Here is a 15,275-nt window from a genome sequence, read left to right as displayed (position 1 = left end):
AATTTTATTTCTTGTTACCTACCATTTATGGAAAACTTCAAATTCTAGGTAACTAATAAATTTTTATATTTACTTGTTCAACATCTCCATGAGGCCAACATAATAATCTAGTAAATGACAAGCATTTATATGCCTTCCGTCAGTTGAAGCCCTTGGTTTTGGTGCATTGCCATGCTGACTTCCACCATTTTTGCTGTCCTGGTTTAACCAACAAAGCACATTCACTGGGCAGAAGGTATGTCAGAGCTGAAGGTATTCACATGCAGATAATACTGTGCTGTTCTTTTCAAAGCAGTCCATGTTTCAAGAGCCTGCAATAACAGGAAACTCAAGTCATGATCTCTGAGTGTGTAGAACACACATTGTATCAATTACTCTGATTATCATACAAATATTCTCTAAAAGATTGAGAGAAATACAATCGAAGAATAATTTCAATTAAGGTTTGGTTTTCAACACTTCTAGTAATCTGTTTATTTTACTGCTGAAGTGTTTTGCAATAATTGTGGTGCCATGATATGAATCAATGTGGTAGAGTCTTGTTACAGTACAGTATCTGTCAGTTGATTGCAGCACTGGTCTACAATTATAGTTAGAAGGGTACTTGAAAAATTGAATTTTCCATAAAGAGGACACAGTCTTCCAGTTTATGTAATTATTTTATTGGCCAAATAAACAAGGTCTTGTTTTAATACCTCTAAATGATGCCTGTTGGAGAAAAATAGGCTAAGAATTAGATGCATTATTCAAGCTGGTGATTTCAATCAGCAAATGCTAAGCAGAACCAAGCCAATCTTGCTAAACCAGTTAAAGCCCAGGTATGTAGAGGAAGGATAGGACCCAGGAAAACAAGGAAATTCAATTTTTAAAACAATTTTATAAACCCTTATACTTGGTGTAGGTGAGAACCTAATATATGTGGAAAGAAAGAAGGAACAAGTCAGTGAAGGAATTAATTGTTATATACCTTTGTTTTCTAAATTGCTGAGTTTTAAGAGGGAAATCATGACTGATTGAAATCCTTAGATAATTTAGCAATTTTAGTTTGTCTGGAGTTTCAAAGAGTTTTGTAATGAAAAAAGTGAAATAAAACTGGTGAATGAAAGTTTCTTCTTTATTTCTCTTGGAGTGAGACTACAAATGAATAGGAAAATGTATAAAAGGCAAGCAAATGAAATGACATGAAAGACTTGGATAATTATCACAGAAGGAAATTAGCTGTTGAACAGGAACTAAAATGTGACCATGATCCATCCACTCACTTACCCAAACATGTAAAAATTTATTGAGACTTGACTCCATAGCAGTCATTTTAGGAGCTCCCGAGAATAATTATTTTGATGTATAAGACATGCACTTTACCTTTGTAGCCTAGGTAAGGAGGCTGGGTGCACGAGACAAATAATTCCAGTGTGACATTTTGCGAGCTATTCACATGTGAACAGGATGCAAAGGGGAGAGAAGAAGGAAGGACAAATGCCTCACTAGAAAGTAGGCAAAGGCTTCAGAAAGGAGGGAACCTTTGATCTTAGCCTTGAAGGAGGATGTGGAGTTCACCAGACAAAAGAACTTAATTGAGAGGAAAGGGCAGGTATAGCTCAGGGCAGAAAGAGAGAAAAAGTCAGGGCTAGGCTGGTAGTGTGTTAATGCCCCCTGATGTGATGCCTATTTAAAAAGATAGTTGCTGAAGGGTCATTTGTTTCTAATGCAAATACCTGATCAGCCAATGTGTTTTCCCACAAAGTCAGACTGTGATTTGGGTCCCAGTAATCCTGCAAATATGTGTGTCTTTTGAAATGTAGGAACTGGTTTGCTGGGTCTTCTAATAAAAACGGTGCTCCCAATGCTCCTGTAATTCAGAGTTCAAGAGTACAGCATCTTTTAGGACAATACTTTACACCTCAATGTTTCCTCTTAAAAAGATACAGCTGTGGTCTTCGGGAGAATGAGTGCCTGAGAAGGAAACATGGAAAAGCCCTTTACCACCATTGTACTGTCACTAGCCTATGTGATCTGTATATGGTACAGCATGAGAGCTAATGTTGTACAGTGGATGAAGAAGGCTTTCAGAGCTTCTCTCTGTATTGTATGAGAACCCACAGACCTCGAATCAAATGCCAGCTCTACCATTTTTTTAAATCAAGTTGTTTAATTTCTCTGAGCTCTGGTTTTCTTGTATGTAAAGAGGTACAATAATAACAATAACAGTAACAAAATAACATTGGATTACTGTAAGGACTGGATAAATTAAGACATAAACTACCTGGCTCAAACTTGGAAGTCAGCAATCTTATTCTTGTTTTCCTAGCCTTCTGAAATAGAACCTATATTTCAGTTTAAAGTAGACTGCTCCCAAATCTGGCACTGTAGTTAAAACCGTTAGTATTGATAGAGCCATCATTAAATCCAACAGGCTTGTATTTTCTATCTCCTTCCTGCTTCAGGATAAAGAAAAAAATATAATTTTTAAATCCAGAATTCTTTAGGATCTTACAATTTTAATAGTCTATATTGTGTTTTTATTTCTAAATAAAATGCAATCATGTTCAGAGTTGTAACTTGAATCAATATAAAGGAAAATACACCCTTGACCTATATGTAACAATATAATCTGTTTACTGCTTGTGATAAAGAAGCATTTATTACAAATCTAATTGTAAGCAATGCTATGTTAGGCACTTTACAGCTTCATCATTAACAGACCTCTATTGACCAATGCCTTGTACGGACTAGGGTACAGTGAGCTATGACATATGAAACTTCTCCTCTATAGGAGTGGGAAAGAAAAGTTCCAAGATACAAAAGAAAACAAAGCAACACAAGATTTGATTGTGCTAAAGGAGTTTTGGAGAAAGTTGTGTTATTGAGCACTGGGGCATTGGTACACAAGTAGACATTTTTACTGTCAGGAAATTGCTTAACCTATTCCTTGAAGAAAAGATTAAATTAGCATGATAGGAGAAGGGGCAAAACCTTCAATTTTAAGCTATTGAAATGATGAGAGCAAAAGTCATTGGGGATCTATAAGACCAATGTCTGAAAACAAAAATATTCACAAATATTAATAATCTTAGCTAACATTTATTGAACATGGTACTAAATACTTTACCTGTGTTAATTTATTTACAACAAACCTAAGAAGTACCATTGTCAATCATTTCATTTTGCAGACATGGAAACAAAGTCACAGAAAAGTTAAAAAATATGTTCAAGGTCACACAGCTAGTAGGAGGTGGAGAAGAAATTTTCCCTTCAGAGCCACTGCACTATATTATGACTCTGAGACAGGAATGCTTGGGGCCAGATAACAAAAATAATAATAATAATAATCTTATGCATTTATAGAAAAAAAGAAACAGTCATTATTTATGTAATCTCTAAGATCTCATGCTTTCCCACGCTTGGCCTTGAGCTCTAAGCAGGGTTTTAGTTATCAGCCCTATTATTTCTAGTTTTATTTGTCAATCCAGTAACCTCTAGTTACAATCGAGTGCCTTTTGAAAATGACAGCCTCTCTGGATATCATACATCAATCAGGCTGCCTCTCGGTGCAAAATACTAGATGAAAGAGCCCGGGAACAGAGGACCAAGATAAAGTTCAGGTTCAATGACCCTTACTTTGCCAATGTAAATTGAAAGATATCTCTGTGGTGTAGACATGCCAAAGATAATGTTGGAAAAATAATCTGGAGCTTGATTCTGAAGGATTATTACTGTCATACCAAGGAGTTTGGACTTTATTCTGTAAATAATCATCATTTCTGTACCAGAAAATGATAAGACCAGTTTTACTTTAAAACTTTCCTGTTTTATTGTGATAAGATACACATAATACAAAACATACAATTTTAACCATTTTTAATTATACAAGTCAGTGGTATCAAGTGTATTCACAATGTTGTGCAACCATCATCACTATCTTCAGAATTTTTTTATTACCTCAAATAGAAACTCTGTATTCTTTAAGTAATAACTCCCATTATCCTCTCCCCCAGCCCCTGGTAACCATCTTGTACTTTCTGACTCTATGAGTTTGCTTATTCTAGGTACCTTATATATAAGGGGAATCATGTAATATTTGTCCTTTGGTGTCTGACTTATTTCACTTGGTAAAATCCCGTCGTCGTCGTCGGCAGCCGTCCGTCTCGTGAGACGATGGTGTAGCTTCTTAAGAGTCTATCTGCACCGCCGAGAATGGCTGTGCAGTCCGACTTGGGAGTGACACGGTATCTGTCTCCTCCCGTGTTAAATCGACATCTTGCGATGACGCTGGAGTGTCCTCTCCAGTGAAGCTGAAGCTACAGAGCCTGGGCAGGGTGATATGGAGGGTCTGCTGTTGCCCATGGTAAAATATCTTCAAGGTTTATACCTGTTGTAGCATATGTCTGCATTTCATTCCTTTTTAAGGCTAAATAATATTGTGTTTGTATATGCCAGCATTTTGTTTATCTGTTTAAGATTTACTTATGAAAACTTGGTTGTCAGTGGTATGGAGGACAGATGGTAAAAGGAAGAGAGCAGAGTGAGTGAAAGGAGGCCAGAGGTTCCTTGAATAGTCCAGATGACAGATAACTAGGGTCTGAATCAGGTAAGTGACTGAGGGATAGGAAGACAGAATGGATTTGGAGGGAATAGGAAACTCATTCATTTGGGCTGACTAGTGTAGATTGACCAGCATTAAAGTTTTGGTTTTAGCTGGAATGTGTTAATAGATAACTTTTCAGATTTCATTTCCTTTGAAGAAAAAGTGTTATACAATGTTACATGTTTAATGTGTAGTTATTCTGTTTTATAAAAGTTGTTTTTTAAAACAAAGAGAGTGGCTAGGTAAAGTAAATTTGATACCTTCCATATCTTATAAATATTTCTAGATAAATTATGCTTAGGATATAAGTTATAGCTAAAAAAAGAAAACACACTGATTCTTAAGTGTTATTTAGAATCCTCAAAAAGTAAAACCAGTATTTTTCACCATCATTATCCTGTTGCATTGTATAATCACTAAAAAAACAAAAAAAAAATTGTTATTACATAAATCTTGGCCAAGAAGCATACTTTAAAATATCAGCCCAATCTATCTAACTATTTTAAGCTCTAATAATGGTGTCTTTTGTAAATCTACTGTTTTTGCTCATGGAAAATATTTCACTCATATCATCTCCTCTGGCTTCCCACTCCACCCCCCAGAATAAAGCTCTTACCTCAGCATTATGCGACCAACAGGCATCCAATAAATATTAATTGATAGTGATAATAACATCACCCAGGAGAGAGACGGAAAGTAGTATTTATTATCCTACTTTACAAATGAGAAAATGGATGCATGGAGATGAAATGACTTACTCAAGGTCACATAGTAAGTCAATGGCAGACTGGAAATAAAATGTAAGTAATATAGAAGGGCATGCTATTACCCTCTCTGCTTGAGAAATTTCTCCTCCCTTTTTCATTCTGCCAGATCATCCTTGAAAGTTAGTGAGAGCAACATCAGAGTTTTGTGTTTGCAAGCCTATTTAATACTGCTGGGGTTTGAAAATCGAACCCTGAATTTTATTACTTTGTTGGCTACTAAATAGGTGAGTTTTTTAAATGTAGGCAATATGAATCAGGTTAATACCTTTATTAAACTTTATCATCATAATCTATAAAAATACATTTTTCTCTTTCTTTCCAACCCCCTGCACACCCTCCTTTCTTTCATCCTGTATCATACTCAGTTTTAATAAGGACTGTCAAACTTAGTTCTACTATCAAAACCATTCTTGAATATCTTCTGCAGAAAATATTGTACAGTAGCAATAAGGCAGACACTTCAGAGTATGGAGATATTTGAGATCACAGCTCTCTTCACACAAGCCAAGGAAGATCAGAGATTCAAAGTCTTATCCTGGCCTGGCAGTGACTAGTTAATCACCCAGCCACTTTTTATTCCTGCACTTCCATTTTCTGTTCTGTAAGATGAGGCTGCATTGTATCATCTCTAAGGTCTCTTCCAACTCTAATGTTTTTAACTGACATGTATTGATAACAAATAAGTCATTAAATGAAACTGCATGGTATTATGTCATTGGAAGCATATAGGATATGCTAAGTGGGCACAGCTCCTACTACCCTCAAGGATTTTACATGCTGAGAAATTCAGCACTGGAAGAGACAGAAATAAGTGAAAGAGAAGTAAAAATAAACCTGTCCAGTAATTAAGGAAAACAAATAAAAACATATTCATACTATGCACAAAGAGATGCGTGCACATCATAGGCTGATGAGCAGTGTGGGAGTAATGGGTGCCATATAATTAAAAGTGGTAAGATTCCCTATATTGCCATCACCCAGGAAAGGCTGAAAAAAAAACTTTCAATTGGATAGTGGAGAAATTACTGAATAGTCAATATACAATACACAGGACCATGAAAATGATACTTGTCGTAGGAACCTATACACTAAAAAGATCAATGGGAATGAATGTGAAACTTAAGAACAGAATGATGGCAAATGCCTGTTTCCTTCCCATACAAAGGGAGTTCATCTGGAGTCATCCTAGGCCTCTCTTTTCCCTTTTATATACTCTTCCCCTTGGAAGGGGAAGTGCCTCATTTAATTTGGTAAATCCAAGAGGCATAAGTCGTCCTGTCCAGCCTGCTCTTCCTTCTTCCTCTGGAGAGTGGGCTGCCCTCAGACGACATATTTTCTGTTCTGATTCTGCAACCTAAAATCAGATATGAAATTTACCAAATTGTGGGTTCAGTTATCAGGGCCTTTATGTACCTATACTATGTCAAATATTCCCATTGGTCTTTCTCAGTAATAAAGAAAATGGGTTATCTTCTATAATCATCTTGGTCTATTTCTCAGCCTGAATAAAACCAGGAAAAAGAATGGGAGTGCTATATATCAGAGAGAACCTAACAGGTCTGTTGTCTCAGAGCTTCACTAAGACACAGGAAAAATAAAAGAGCGTAGACCAGGGCACTCCAAGCCATGACTGTGACTTTCTCCCTCATGTGATTGACAATGTATGTGAAGTAAATGTGTTGGGATTCAGCTGGGGCAGAGGACACAAAATGTTTGCCAGGTTCACAGGATAGGCTTACAGTAGAACTTTTCCTTGGGGGCCAGGTGATACTGGTATTTGTAGTGTTACCTGATACCTGGTACTAGAGAGGAGATGAAGAATAAGCACTAAGTCCTGTCAGAAGTTCAAAACATTTAGTGATGGGATACTGGAAATAAAGCACTTAGCACTCAGTCTAAGCAATGAGAGAATAACCTTTATTATTTACTATTTATTGGACTGAGTCTCAGTCCCTGCCCTTAAATTATTTATGTCTTAAAAAAATAAAATAAGTACCCAGGAAATTATGCGTGCACATAAATTAAGTACTAGAAGTATAAATGGTCACTAGGAAGTAAGTACAAAAGAGAATAAGGAGAAAAAGATACACAGACATCCTGGCAATATGGTAACATTTTCAAAGATCTCTAAAAATATAAGAGAAATTTTATAATTTTGTGAGAGATTAAAATATTTATGTTTAGGTTCATATATTGTAGGCTTGAATATTTTATTCTTTGTCTTAAATAAATCATTTTTCCCACAAATAATAAGATAGTTATTTTTTTCCTTTTCATTCTACATTTTAGTTATTGACCAAAAATTAATGGTGGAAGATAAAAGAGTTGTATTTAATAGAATGATTTCTCTCACTTTGCTATAATTCAGATTAAAATTAGTGACAGAGAGAGAGAATGAGAGGTAAAAATTTGGGTGGTGAGGAAAAAAATGTGAAAAAGGAAAAGAAGATAAGAGAGAAGTCAAGGGGAAAAAAATCAAAGGAAGGAGAGGAAAAGGAAGGGAGGTTGCAAAATGTAAGAAGGCATGGAAAGAAGGAACATGACAAAAATCGGGAGTAAAAAAAGAGAAAGCAAAGAGCTTTAATGGACATGAACTGGGAAAAAGAAAGAGACACTGAACTGTGGGACCAGCTCTCAAATCCTCAGCATCATGTTAAACTATCTGTTAATAAAATGCTTTGTAACTGAACTTTTAACTCAGGAACTTTTAGCTTCATTGATGTTACAATTGCTGATGTGTTCAGTACTTTGAAACGTAAACAGAAACTTCAATCTGTTTTAACCTGCTCTCAGTCACAAACATACAGCCACATTCACACTCACTCTTGTGGCCACATAATTCCCTGGGATATATTTTGGAGTCAGCATATATTTTATTGGTTTTTAATCTTGTAGACAGAGAAATTTGTAACTCATGAAAGGCAGCATTTTACGTGATTATGTGTGTTGATGGGATTCCCAACTCTAATGCCATGACAAATGATTCCATGCCAGTAGGAAAACAGTTTTTCTACAACATTCAGCATGCTCAATGCATCTAGTAATAGGCAATGACATTTTTTGTCCAACCAAATTATTTTCCAGGTTATTCTTACTATACCCACTTTCTTCAGAGCATTAATCAACCTTAAGTCAAGGTGAGTAGGTAAAATTAAGAACAAAATCTCATAAACAGAAACCAAAGTGTATAAGGGAATATGGACTCTCCAAGAAATTGGAGGACTCCAAGCCTGACCGGAAAGGGTCATTTCTTCCATGAAAGAGATGGCAAAAATGGGGTCCTGGGGAAGAAATGTGAGCTTAACAGCTCTTGACAAAAGAAAACAAACTAAAACAAACAAACAAACAAACAAGCACATTTTAAGAAAAATTGGCCTTGGTTACTAACTGTGGATTAAAAAACAAGAGCTGAAACTATACCAGAGAGACAGTTTGATCTTTCCTCTGTCTAAAACCAGAAGACATGCTTGTACTTTATAGATAGTTCTGATCACAGATCAACAGTAGGTCCCTTCCCCAAATTTTTTCATACATGAATCAACCACAAGAATTGGTTTCTTACCAAGTGGAACATTTGGTATGTTTCATTTTCCATATTTCCTCTTTATGTGAAATGAAGCTCTTTGATTTTAATAAATGCCCTATCAAGGTAGAACATATTGAGTTTAGGACTTCTTTTTACCCTCAGTTCAACTAGGATCTGTCATAGAAAGTCTTTGATAATATCCTGGTTTGGCTCTATTTCCTCAGATAGTCACCCAGCCCCCAATTCCTGACCTTTTCTTGTGGAACCAATGGCTACAACATGACTCTATTACTTTTTCAGGAGGAGGTCTCTATTACTTTTTCAGGAGGAGGTCTTGGTGCGCCCTGTTGCCTCTCCCATTTCTGCATACTCCATACCTAGCATTGTAGTGCCTGAGGGGACAGTTTGTAGAAAAAAGAGTTTTGTTTTCTAGGAAGAACAGGATGTAGCATTTGGATGTGAGTCAGCATCCACTATTGATTAACAGTGTAGTTTGGTCATTTATCATATCTAAGCCTCAGTTTCCTTTTTGTATAATGAGAATCATAATGTCTATTTGTAGAGTGATTCTGAGAGTTGAACTAAAGTCACATATGGACATTCCTGACATATAATAAAGATTTAAAGTAGTAGTAGTAATATTTGCTGTTTAATTATAGGAGAAAGCAATTCTTGACCTAAATGCTAAAGAGTTGCTTTGTTTCATAAACAAATGATGACACTCAGACTTCTAATTCCCTGACTAGGGAGTCATTTCCAATGTGTAGAAGTTACTATTTTGAGAAAATCAATAAAATAATTTGGGGACTCTGCTTATAAACTTAATTACTTGAGTAAGGCTCTTTATCACTTTTTGGTGTCAGCATTCCCATTAGGAAAATAGATAATTAGATCTTTTCTCTATTTACTTCAAATTAAGTTCTAGATGAAAGTAAAATGTTAGACAACTAATCTGATAGAGAAAACTATTTTTAATAAGAGAAACAAACAACATTTTTAAATGCTTACTTTCTTACGATAAGCAGAAGGGCTCCAAGAAGGAGTAAATAAATAGGCTACATTCTTATACAAAAAAGGGAGAAAGGAGAAGCAAAGAAGGTTGATTCAAGTTATGATTTCAAAATTTAGAGCTGTATGATTTAGAAAATGTCAGTTAAACTAGTATTGGTGTAATGAACGAATTTGGTTCTAAAGACTTCAGTTTCTTCAGTCTGAAAGCAATAGTCTTCTTTCCTGAGATCTGAAGGGCCAACCCAGCAGTGTCAATGGTCTCCTTACCTTAGTTTCTGATCTCAACTTGTAATTTCATGAACTTCAATTACATAAATGTATTCATTCATCTATTCACTTATTCGGTGAACTCAGTCGAAGCACTTGTTTTTACAGGTAGACATATTTCTATCTCAGATGGAGTGAAAGTTAATTCCAACTTGTTAAAAAAAAGTCCACAAAAGTTTTTTTGCAGAACCGTTTTCCTTTTGCCAGATATTTTTGACCCTGAAGTGTTCACAGGTGTGACCAGATGTGGTGCTTTTAGCCTTGTGGTCATACACTGTCATCTACTCTAAAATCAACTGCATGGATCAGCAGTCAAGGCAAAGTTTTATACTGATGGATTATACTTAAACCATGGCTTCAATTTGCACCGTGCTCTCAGACACTCACTTAAACAGAGCCAGCCTCACAATTTTTATCTGAAGATATGGGCTGTAACTTGGTGTGACAATAATTGCTTTATAATACCTTGGATAAAAGTTTCTAAATAATTCATTTAAACATGTCCCAAATAAAAGTGCAATGTTTTTTTTAAATGACTTATTTATTTGTTTGTTTGTTTGTTTGTTTGTTTATTTATTTTTAGAGAGAGGGGAGAGGAGAAAGAGAGGGAGAGAAACATCACTGTGTGGTTGCCTCTCACTTGTTCCCCCAACTGGGGACCTGATGTGCAACCTAGTCATGTGCCCTGACTGGGAATCGAACCAGCGACACTTGGCTTGCTAAAAGTGCAATATTGATAATTAAAACTTTTTATTAAAATTACTCATAAGCGAGACTTCCAGCCAAGATGGAGGCCTAGACAGACACTCTGTGTCTCTCTCCACAACTAAGAAGGAATACAACTACCTCAAAACTAGGGACAAACATAAGTTCTAGAAAATTGAGCTCCATGGAAGTCCAACAAAGAAAGATATAAAAAAGAAACACTCATCCAGACAAGTAAGAGGGGTAGAGCAAGGGTGAAGAGGACGTGGTGTGGTGGTGAGTGTAGCATTGGCAGTGTCAGGCTGGCAGAAAGCACAGTCACATGTTTTAAAAAGTAGGGAGGGACACCAGGGGAGGCCTCCAAGCTATAGACCAGACTGCACATGGTTCCAATGCCAGGAAAAATAAAGCCTCATTGCTTCCAACTGTGCAAACCAGTGGGGGTTGGGGTGGAGGAAGAAACTGCTGGTCCTTCAGTAGAGTCTGCTTGTTTAAAGGGCCCCCATGCTCCTAGAATGTCTGCAGACCCACCCACTCTAGGAATGATGGCCAGGGCAACAGCTAGAGAGGTGCCAGTCCATATGGAAATGGGAGAAGTGCCTGGAAAAGGGACAAGTGCTGAGCAAGCGGCATTGTTCCCTCTCAGACATCTCCCCCACATACAGTGCCACAACATGGTGAATCACATCATTCATACTGAAGAATATCTAAGGCTCTGTCCATTATAAAGTAACAGATGCAACAGCCCCATCTAAGACACAGAGGCAAACAAACACAGGAGTCTGTGAAGATTAGGAGATAGAGAAGTATGGCTCAAAAGAGGGAATGGATCAAGATTCCAGTAGGAGGACTAAGCAACGAGGAGATAGCCCACCTAACAGATGAGGAGATAGTCAACTTAACAGATATAGAGTTCAAAACACGGGTGATAAAGATGCTCACGGGCTTGACAGATATACTTAAGTATGGCAAACACATAAGGAAAGAAGTGAAGACTATACTAAATGAAACGAAGGAAAATCCACAAAAAACCAAGGTGATGGGAAGGAAATCAGGATTCAAATCATGATTTGGAACATAAGGAAGAAAAAAACAGTCAACCAGTACAGAATGAGGAAACAAGAATTGAAAAAAGTGAGGAGAGGCTTAGGAACCTCTGAAACAACTTTAAATGTGCCAACATCCAAATCATAGGGGTGCCAGAGGAGAAGAGGAAGAGAAAGAAATTCAAAGCTTATGTGAAAAAATAATAAAGGAAAACTTCCTGAATTTGGCAAAGGAAATAGACATATAAGTCCAGAAAGCACAGAGAGTCCCAAACAAGCTAGAGCCAAAGAGGACCACATCAATACACATCATCATTAAAATGCCAAAGTTTCAAGGTAAAGAGAGAATCTTTAAAGCAGCAGAAGAAAAGCAGAGTTACCTACAAAGGGGTGCCTATAAGACTCTCAGCTGATTTCTCAAAAGAAACTTTGCAGGCAAGAAGGGACTGGCAAGAAGTATTCAAAGTGATGAGAAGCAAGGACCAGATTACTCTATCCACCAAAGCTATCATTTAGAATGGAAGGGCAGATAAAGTGCTTCCCAGACAAGGTAAAGCTAAAGGAGTTCATCATCACTAAGCCATCATTATATGAAATGTCAAAGGGACTTACTTAAGAAAAAGAAGATCAAAATTATAAATATTAAAATGACAACAAACACACAACTATCAACAAGTGAATCTAAAAAAATAAAAACAAAATCCAGCTAAGCAAACCAGAATAGGAACAGAATCATAGGTATGGGGATCATTTGGAGGGTTATCAGCTGAGAGGGGAAAGGGGAGCAATGGGAAAATGGAGCAGGGATTAAGAAGCATAGTTGGCTGGTACAAAATAGACAGAGGGGAAGTTAAGAATAATATAGGAAAGGGTGAAGCCAAAGAACTTATATGCATGCACTAAGGGTGGCGGGATTGCTGTAGGGAAGAAGGGTACGGGATGGAGGGGAGCAAAGGGGAAAAAAATGCAACTACTGTAACAACATAATCAATAAAATATACTAAAAAATTATTCACAAGCTTTGGCATAAATGGCTAATTATATATATACACAAACACATATATATGTATATGTGTACATACCTCAATTGTCTAGGTATAGTGTACTGTTGGTGCGAATGCAGATTGATGCAGCACTATGGAAGCGAGTGTAAAGGTTCCTCAAAAATATAAAAAATGGGACCTCCAGCCAAGATGGCAGCATAGACAGATATGCTGCATCTCCCTCCACAACTAAGAAGTACAATTACCTCAAAACTAGAAACAACCAGAAGTTCCAGAAAATCAGATTGCATGGAAGTCCAGCAAAAAAAGATATAAAGAAGAAATACTAATCCAGAGAGGTAGGAGGGGCGGAACCAGGGCGGAGAGGATGCAGTGTGGTGGTGACAGCAGTGGCGGCAGTGGCAGGCTGGCGGAAAGCACAGTTACATGTTTTAAAAAAGTCAGTAGGGAAACCTGGGGAGCATTCTCAGCTCTTCACCAAACTGTGAAAGCTCACAGTCCCAGCACCAGGGAAAATCAAGCCTCATTGCTCTGACTGTGCAAACCTGTGGTGGTTTGGGCAGAGGCAGAGACTGCCGGTCTCTCAGCAGAGTCCTCTTGTTTAGGGGGCCCCCCACGGTCCTAGAATATCTGCAGACCCATCCACTTTGGGAACAATGGCCAGGGAGACAGCTGGAGAGGCACCAGTCTCATACATAAGTGGGAGAGGTGCAGGTAAAAGGGGCGAGTGCTGGACAAGCGGCATCGTTCCCTCTCAGACCCCTCCCCCACATACAGCGCCAGAATGTGGGGAAACAGGTCCCCCTGTACTGAAAAATCCCTAAGGCTCCACCCCTTAAACATAAGAGGAGTGACAGCTCTACCTAAGGCACAGAGGCACACACACACACACAGTAGACTTCCAGCCAAGATGGAGACCTAGACTGACACACTCCATCTCCCTCCACAGCTAAGAAGGAATACAACTACCCCAAAACTAGAAATAACCAGAAATTCCAGAAAATAAATGGAAGTCCAACATATGAAGTTATAAAGAAGTGGTGCTCATCCAGATGGGAAGGAGGGGTGAAGCTGGGGCAAAGACGTCAAGCTGTGCTGGTGGCAGTGGCAGTGGTGATGGCGGCGGGACGGTGGTAAGCACAGACATCTGTGTTTAAGAGGAGGCAAGAAGCACCTAGGGAGCACCCCTGGCTGCAGACCAGACCTGTCAGCTAGCGATTCCAACACTGGGGAAGGATGACCCCCATTCCTTTGGACTGTGAGGCCCGGAGTGGGTGGGGATGGAGGAGGAGGCTCCCAGTCTCTCATTGGAGAGTGAATTGCAGGAATCAATCTTGAACCCCCATCCCCACAGAAAATGCCACAGTGTGGTGAGAAGGGTCACCTGGTAGTGATAAGTGCATGGGGCTCTGCCCCCCATAGAGTAGAATGTGTGACAGCCCTGCCCAGGAAGCACAGGTAAACAAAAGTCTCAGGATGGCACAGATCATGATAGAGATCCCGGTGACACAGCTGACCAGACAGCAAATATCTAATCTAATGAAGCAGCAGATAGGAAATCTTTCTGAGGCACAGTTCAGAGCTTTGGTTATACAAATGCTTACAGACCTGACAGCAGATCTTAAACAAAATGGGGAAGGAATGAAGGCTAGTCCTGCTGAAATGAACAAAAACACATACAAAACTAGTGGTGAGGGAAAGAAAACCAGGGATCAAATCAACAAATCGGAACATAGGGAAGGAACAAACAGTCAACCAGTGCAAAGAGAGGAAACAAAAAGTGGGGAAAATGAGGAGAGGCTCAGAAACCTATGGGACAGCTATAAGCGGGCCAATATCTGAATCATAGGGTTACCAGAAGGTGAAGAAGAACTAGAAATTTAAAAATTATGTGAAAAAATAATGAAGCAGAACTTCCCTAACTTGGGGAAGCAAATAGACTTATAGGTCCAGGAAGCACAGAGAGTTCCAAAAAAACTGAACCCAGGGAGAACCACACCAAGACACATTATAATCAAAACGTTAAAAATTAAAGATAAAGAGACAGTCTTAAAAGCAGCAAGAGAGAAGAAGAGAATTATGAACAAAAGGGTCCCAATAAGACAATCAGCTGATTTCTCAAAAGAAACCCTGCAGGCAAGAAGGGACTGGCAAGAAATATTCTAAGTAATGAAAAGCAAAAATTTACAGCCACGATTAATCTATCCAGTGAAGCTGTCATTCAGACTAGAAGGGCAGAGAAAGTGCTTTCAAGACAAAGTAAAACTGAAGGAGTTTGTCAGATCCAAACCACTGTTATATCAAATGTTAAAGGGACTGGTTTAGGAGAAAGAAGATCAAAACTATAAACATTAAAATGAAAAC

The 15,275-nt window shown here is 38.1% G+C and overlaps 1 protein-coding gene across 1 annotated transcript in view; it reads right to left on the bottom strand.

Moving 5' to 3' along the window:
- Positions 1 to 221: 221 nt before the first annotated feature.
- The window catches only part of CUNH3orf85 (chromosome unknown C3orf85 homolog), a 38,978-nt gene continuing 23,924 nt past the window's right edge, over positions 222 to 15,275 (bottom strand). The window contains exons 2-3 of the mRNA XM_090286833.1: positions 1,716 to 1,849; positions 222 to 311 (exon numbers count right to left, since the gene is read on the bottom strand). Of these exons, the coding sequence (XP_090142959.1) occupies positions 222 to 311; positions 1,716 to 1,849 (224 nt within the window). The remainder of the gene's footprint in view (positions 312 to 1,715; positions 1,850 to 15,275) is intronic.

This window comes from Furipterus horrens, unplaced genomic scaffold, assembly GCF_987537825.1.
Source record: "Furipterus horrens unplaced genomic scaffold, mFurHor1.1.pri manual_scaffold_1, whole genome shotgun sequence".
NCBI lineage: Eukaryota > Metazoa > Chordata > Mammalia > Chiroptera > Furipteridae > Furipterus > Furipterus horrens.
Note: the sequence above shows the minus strand (reverse complement) of the source record. Positions and strands in the feature narration are given on the sequence as shown.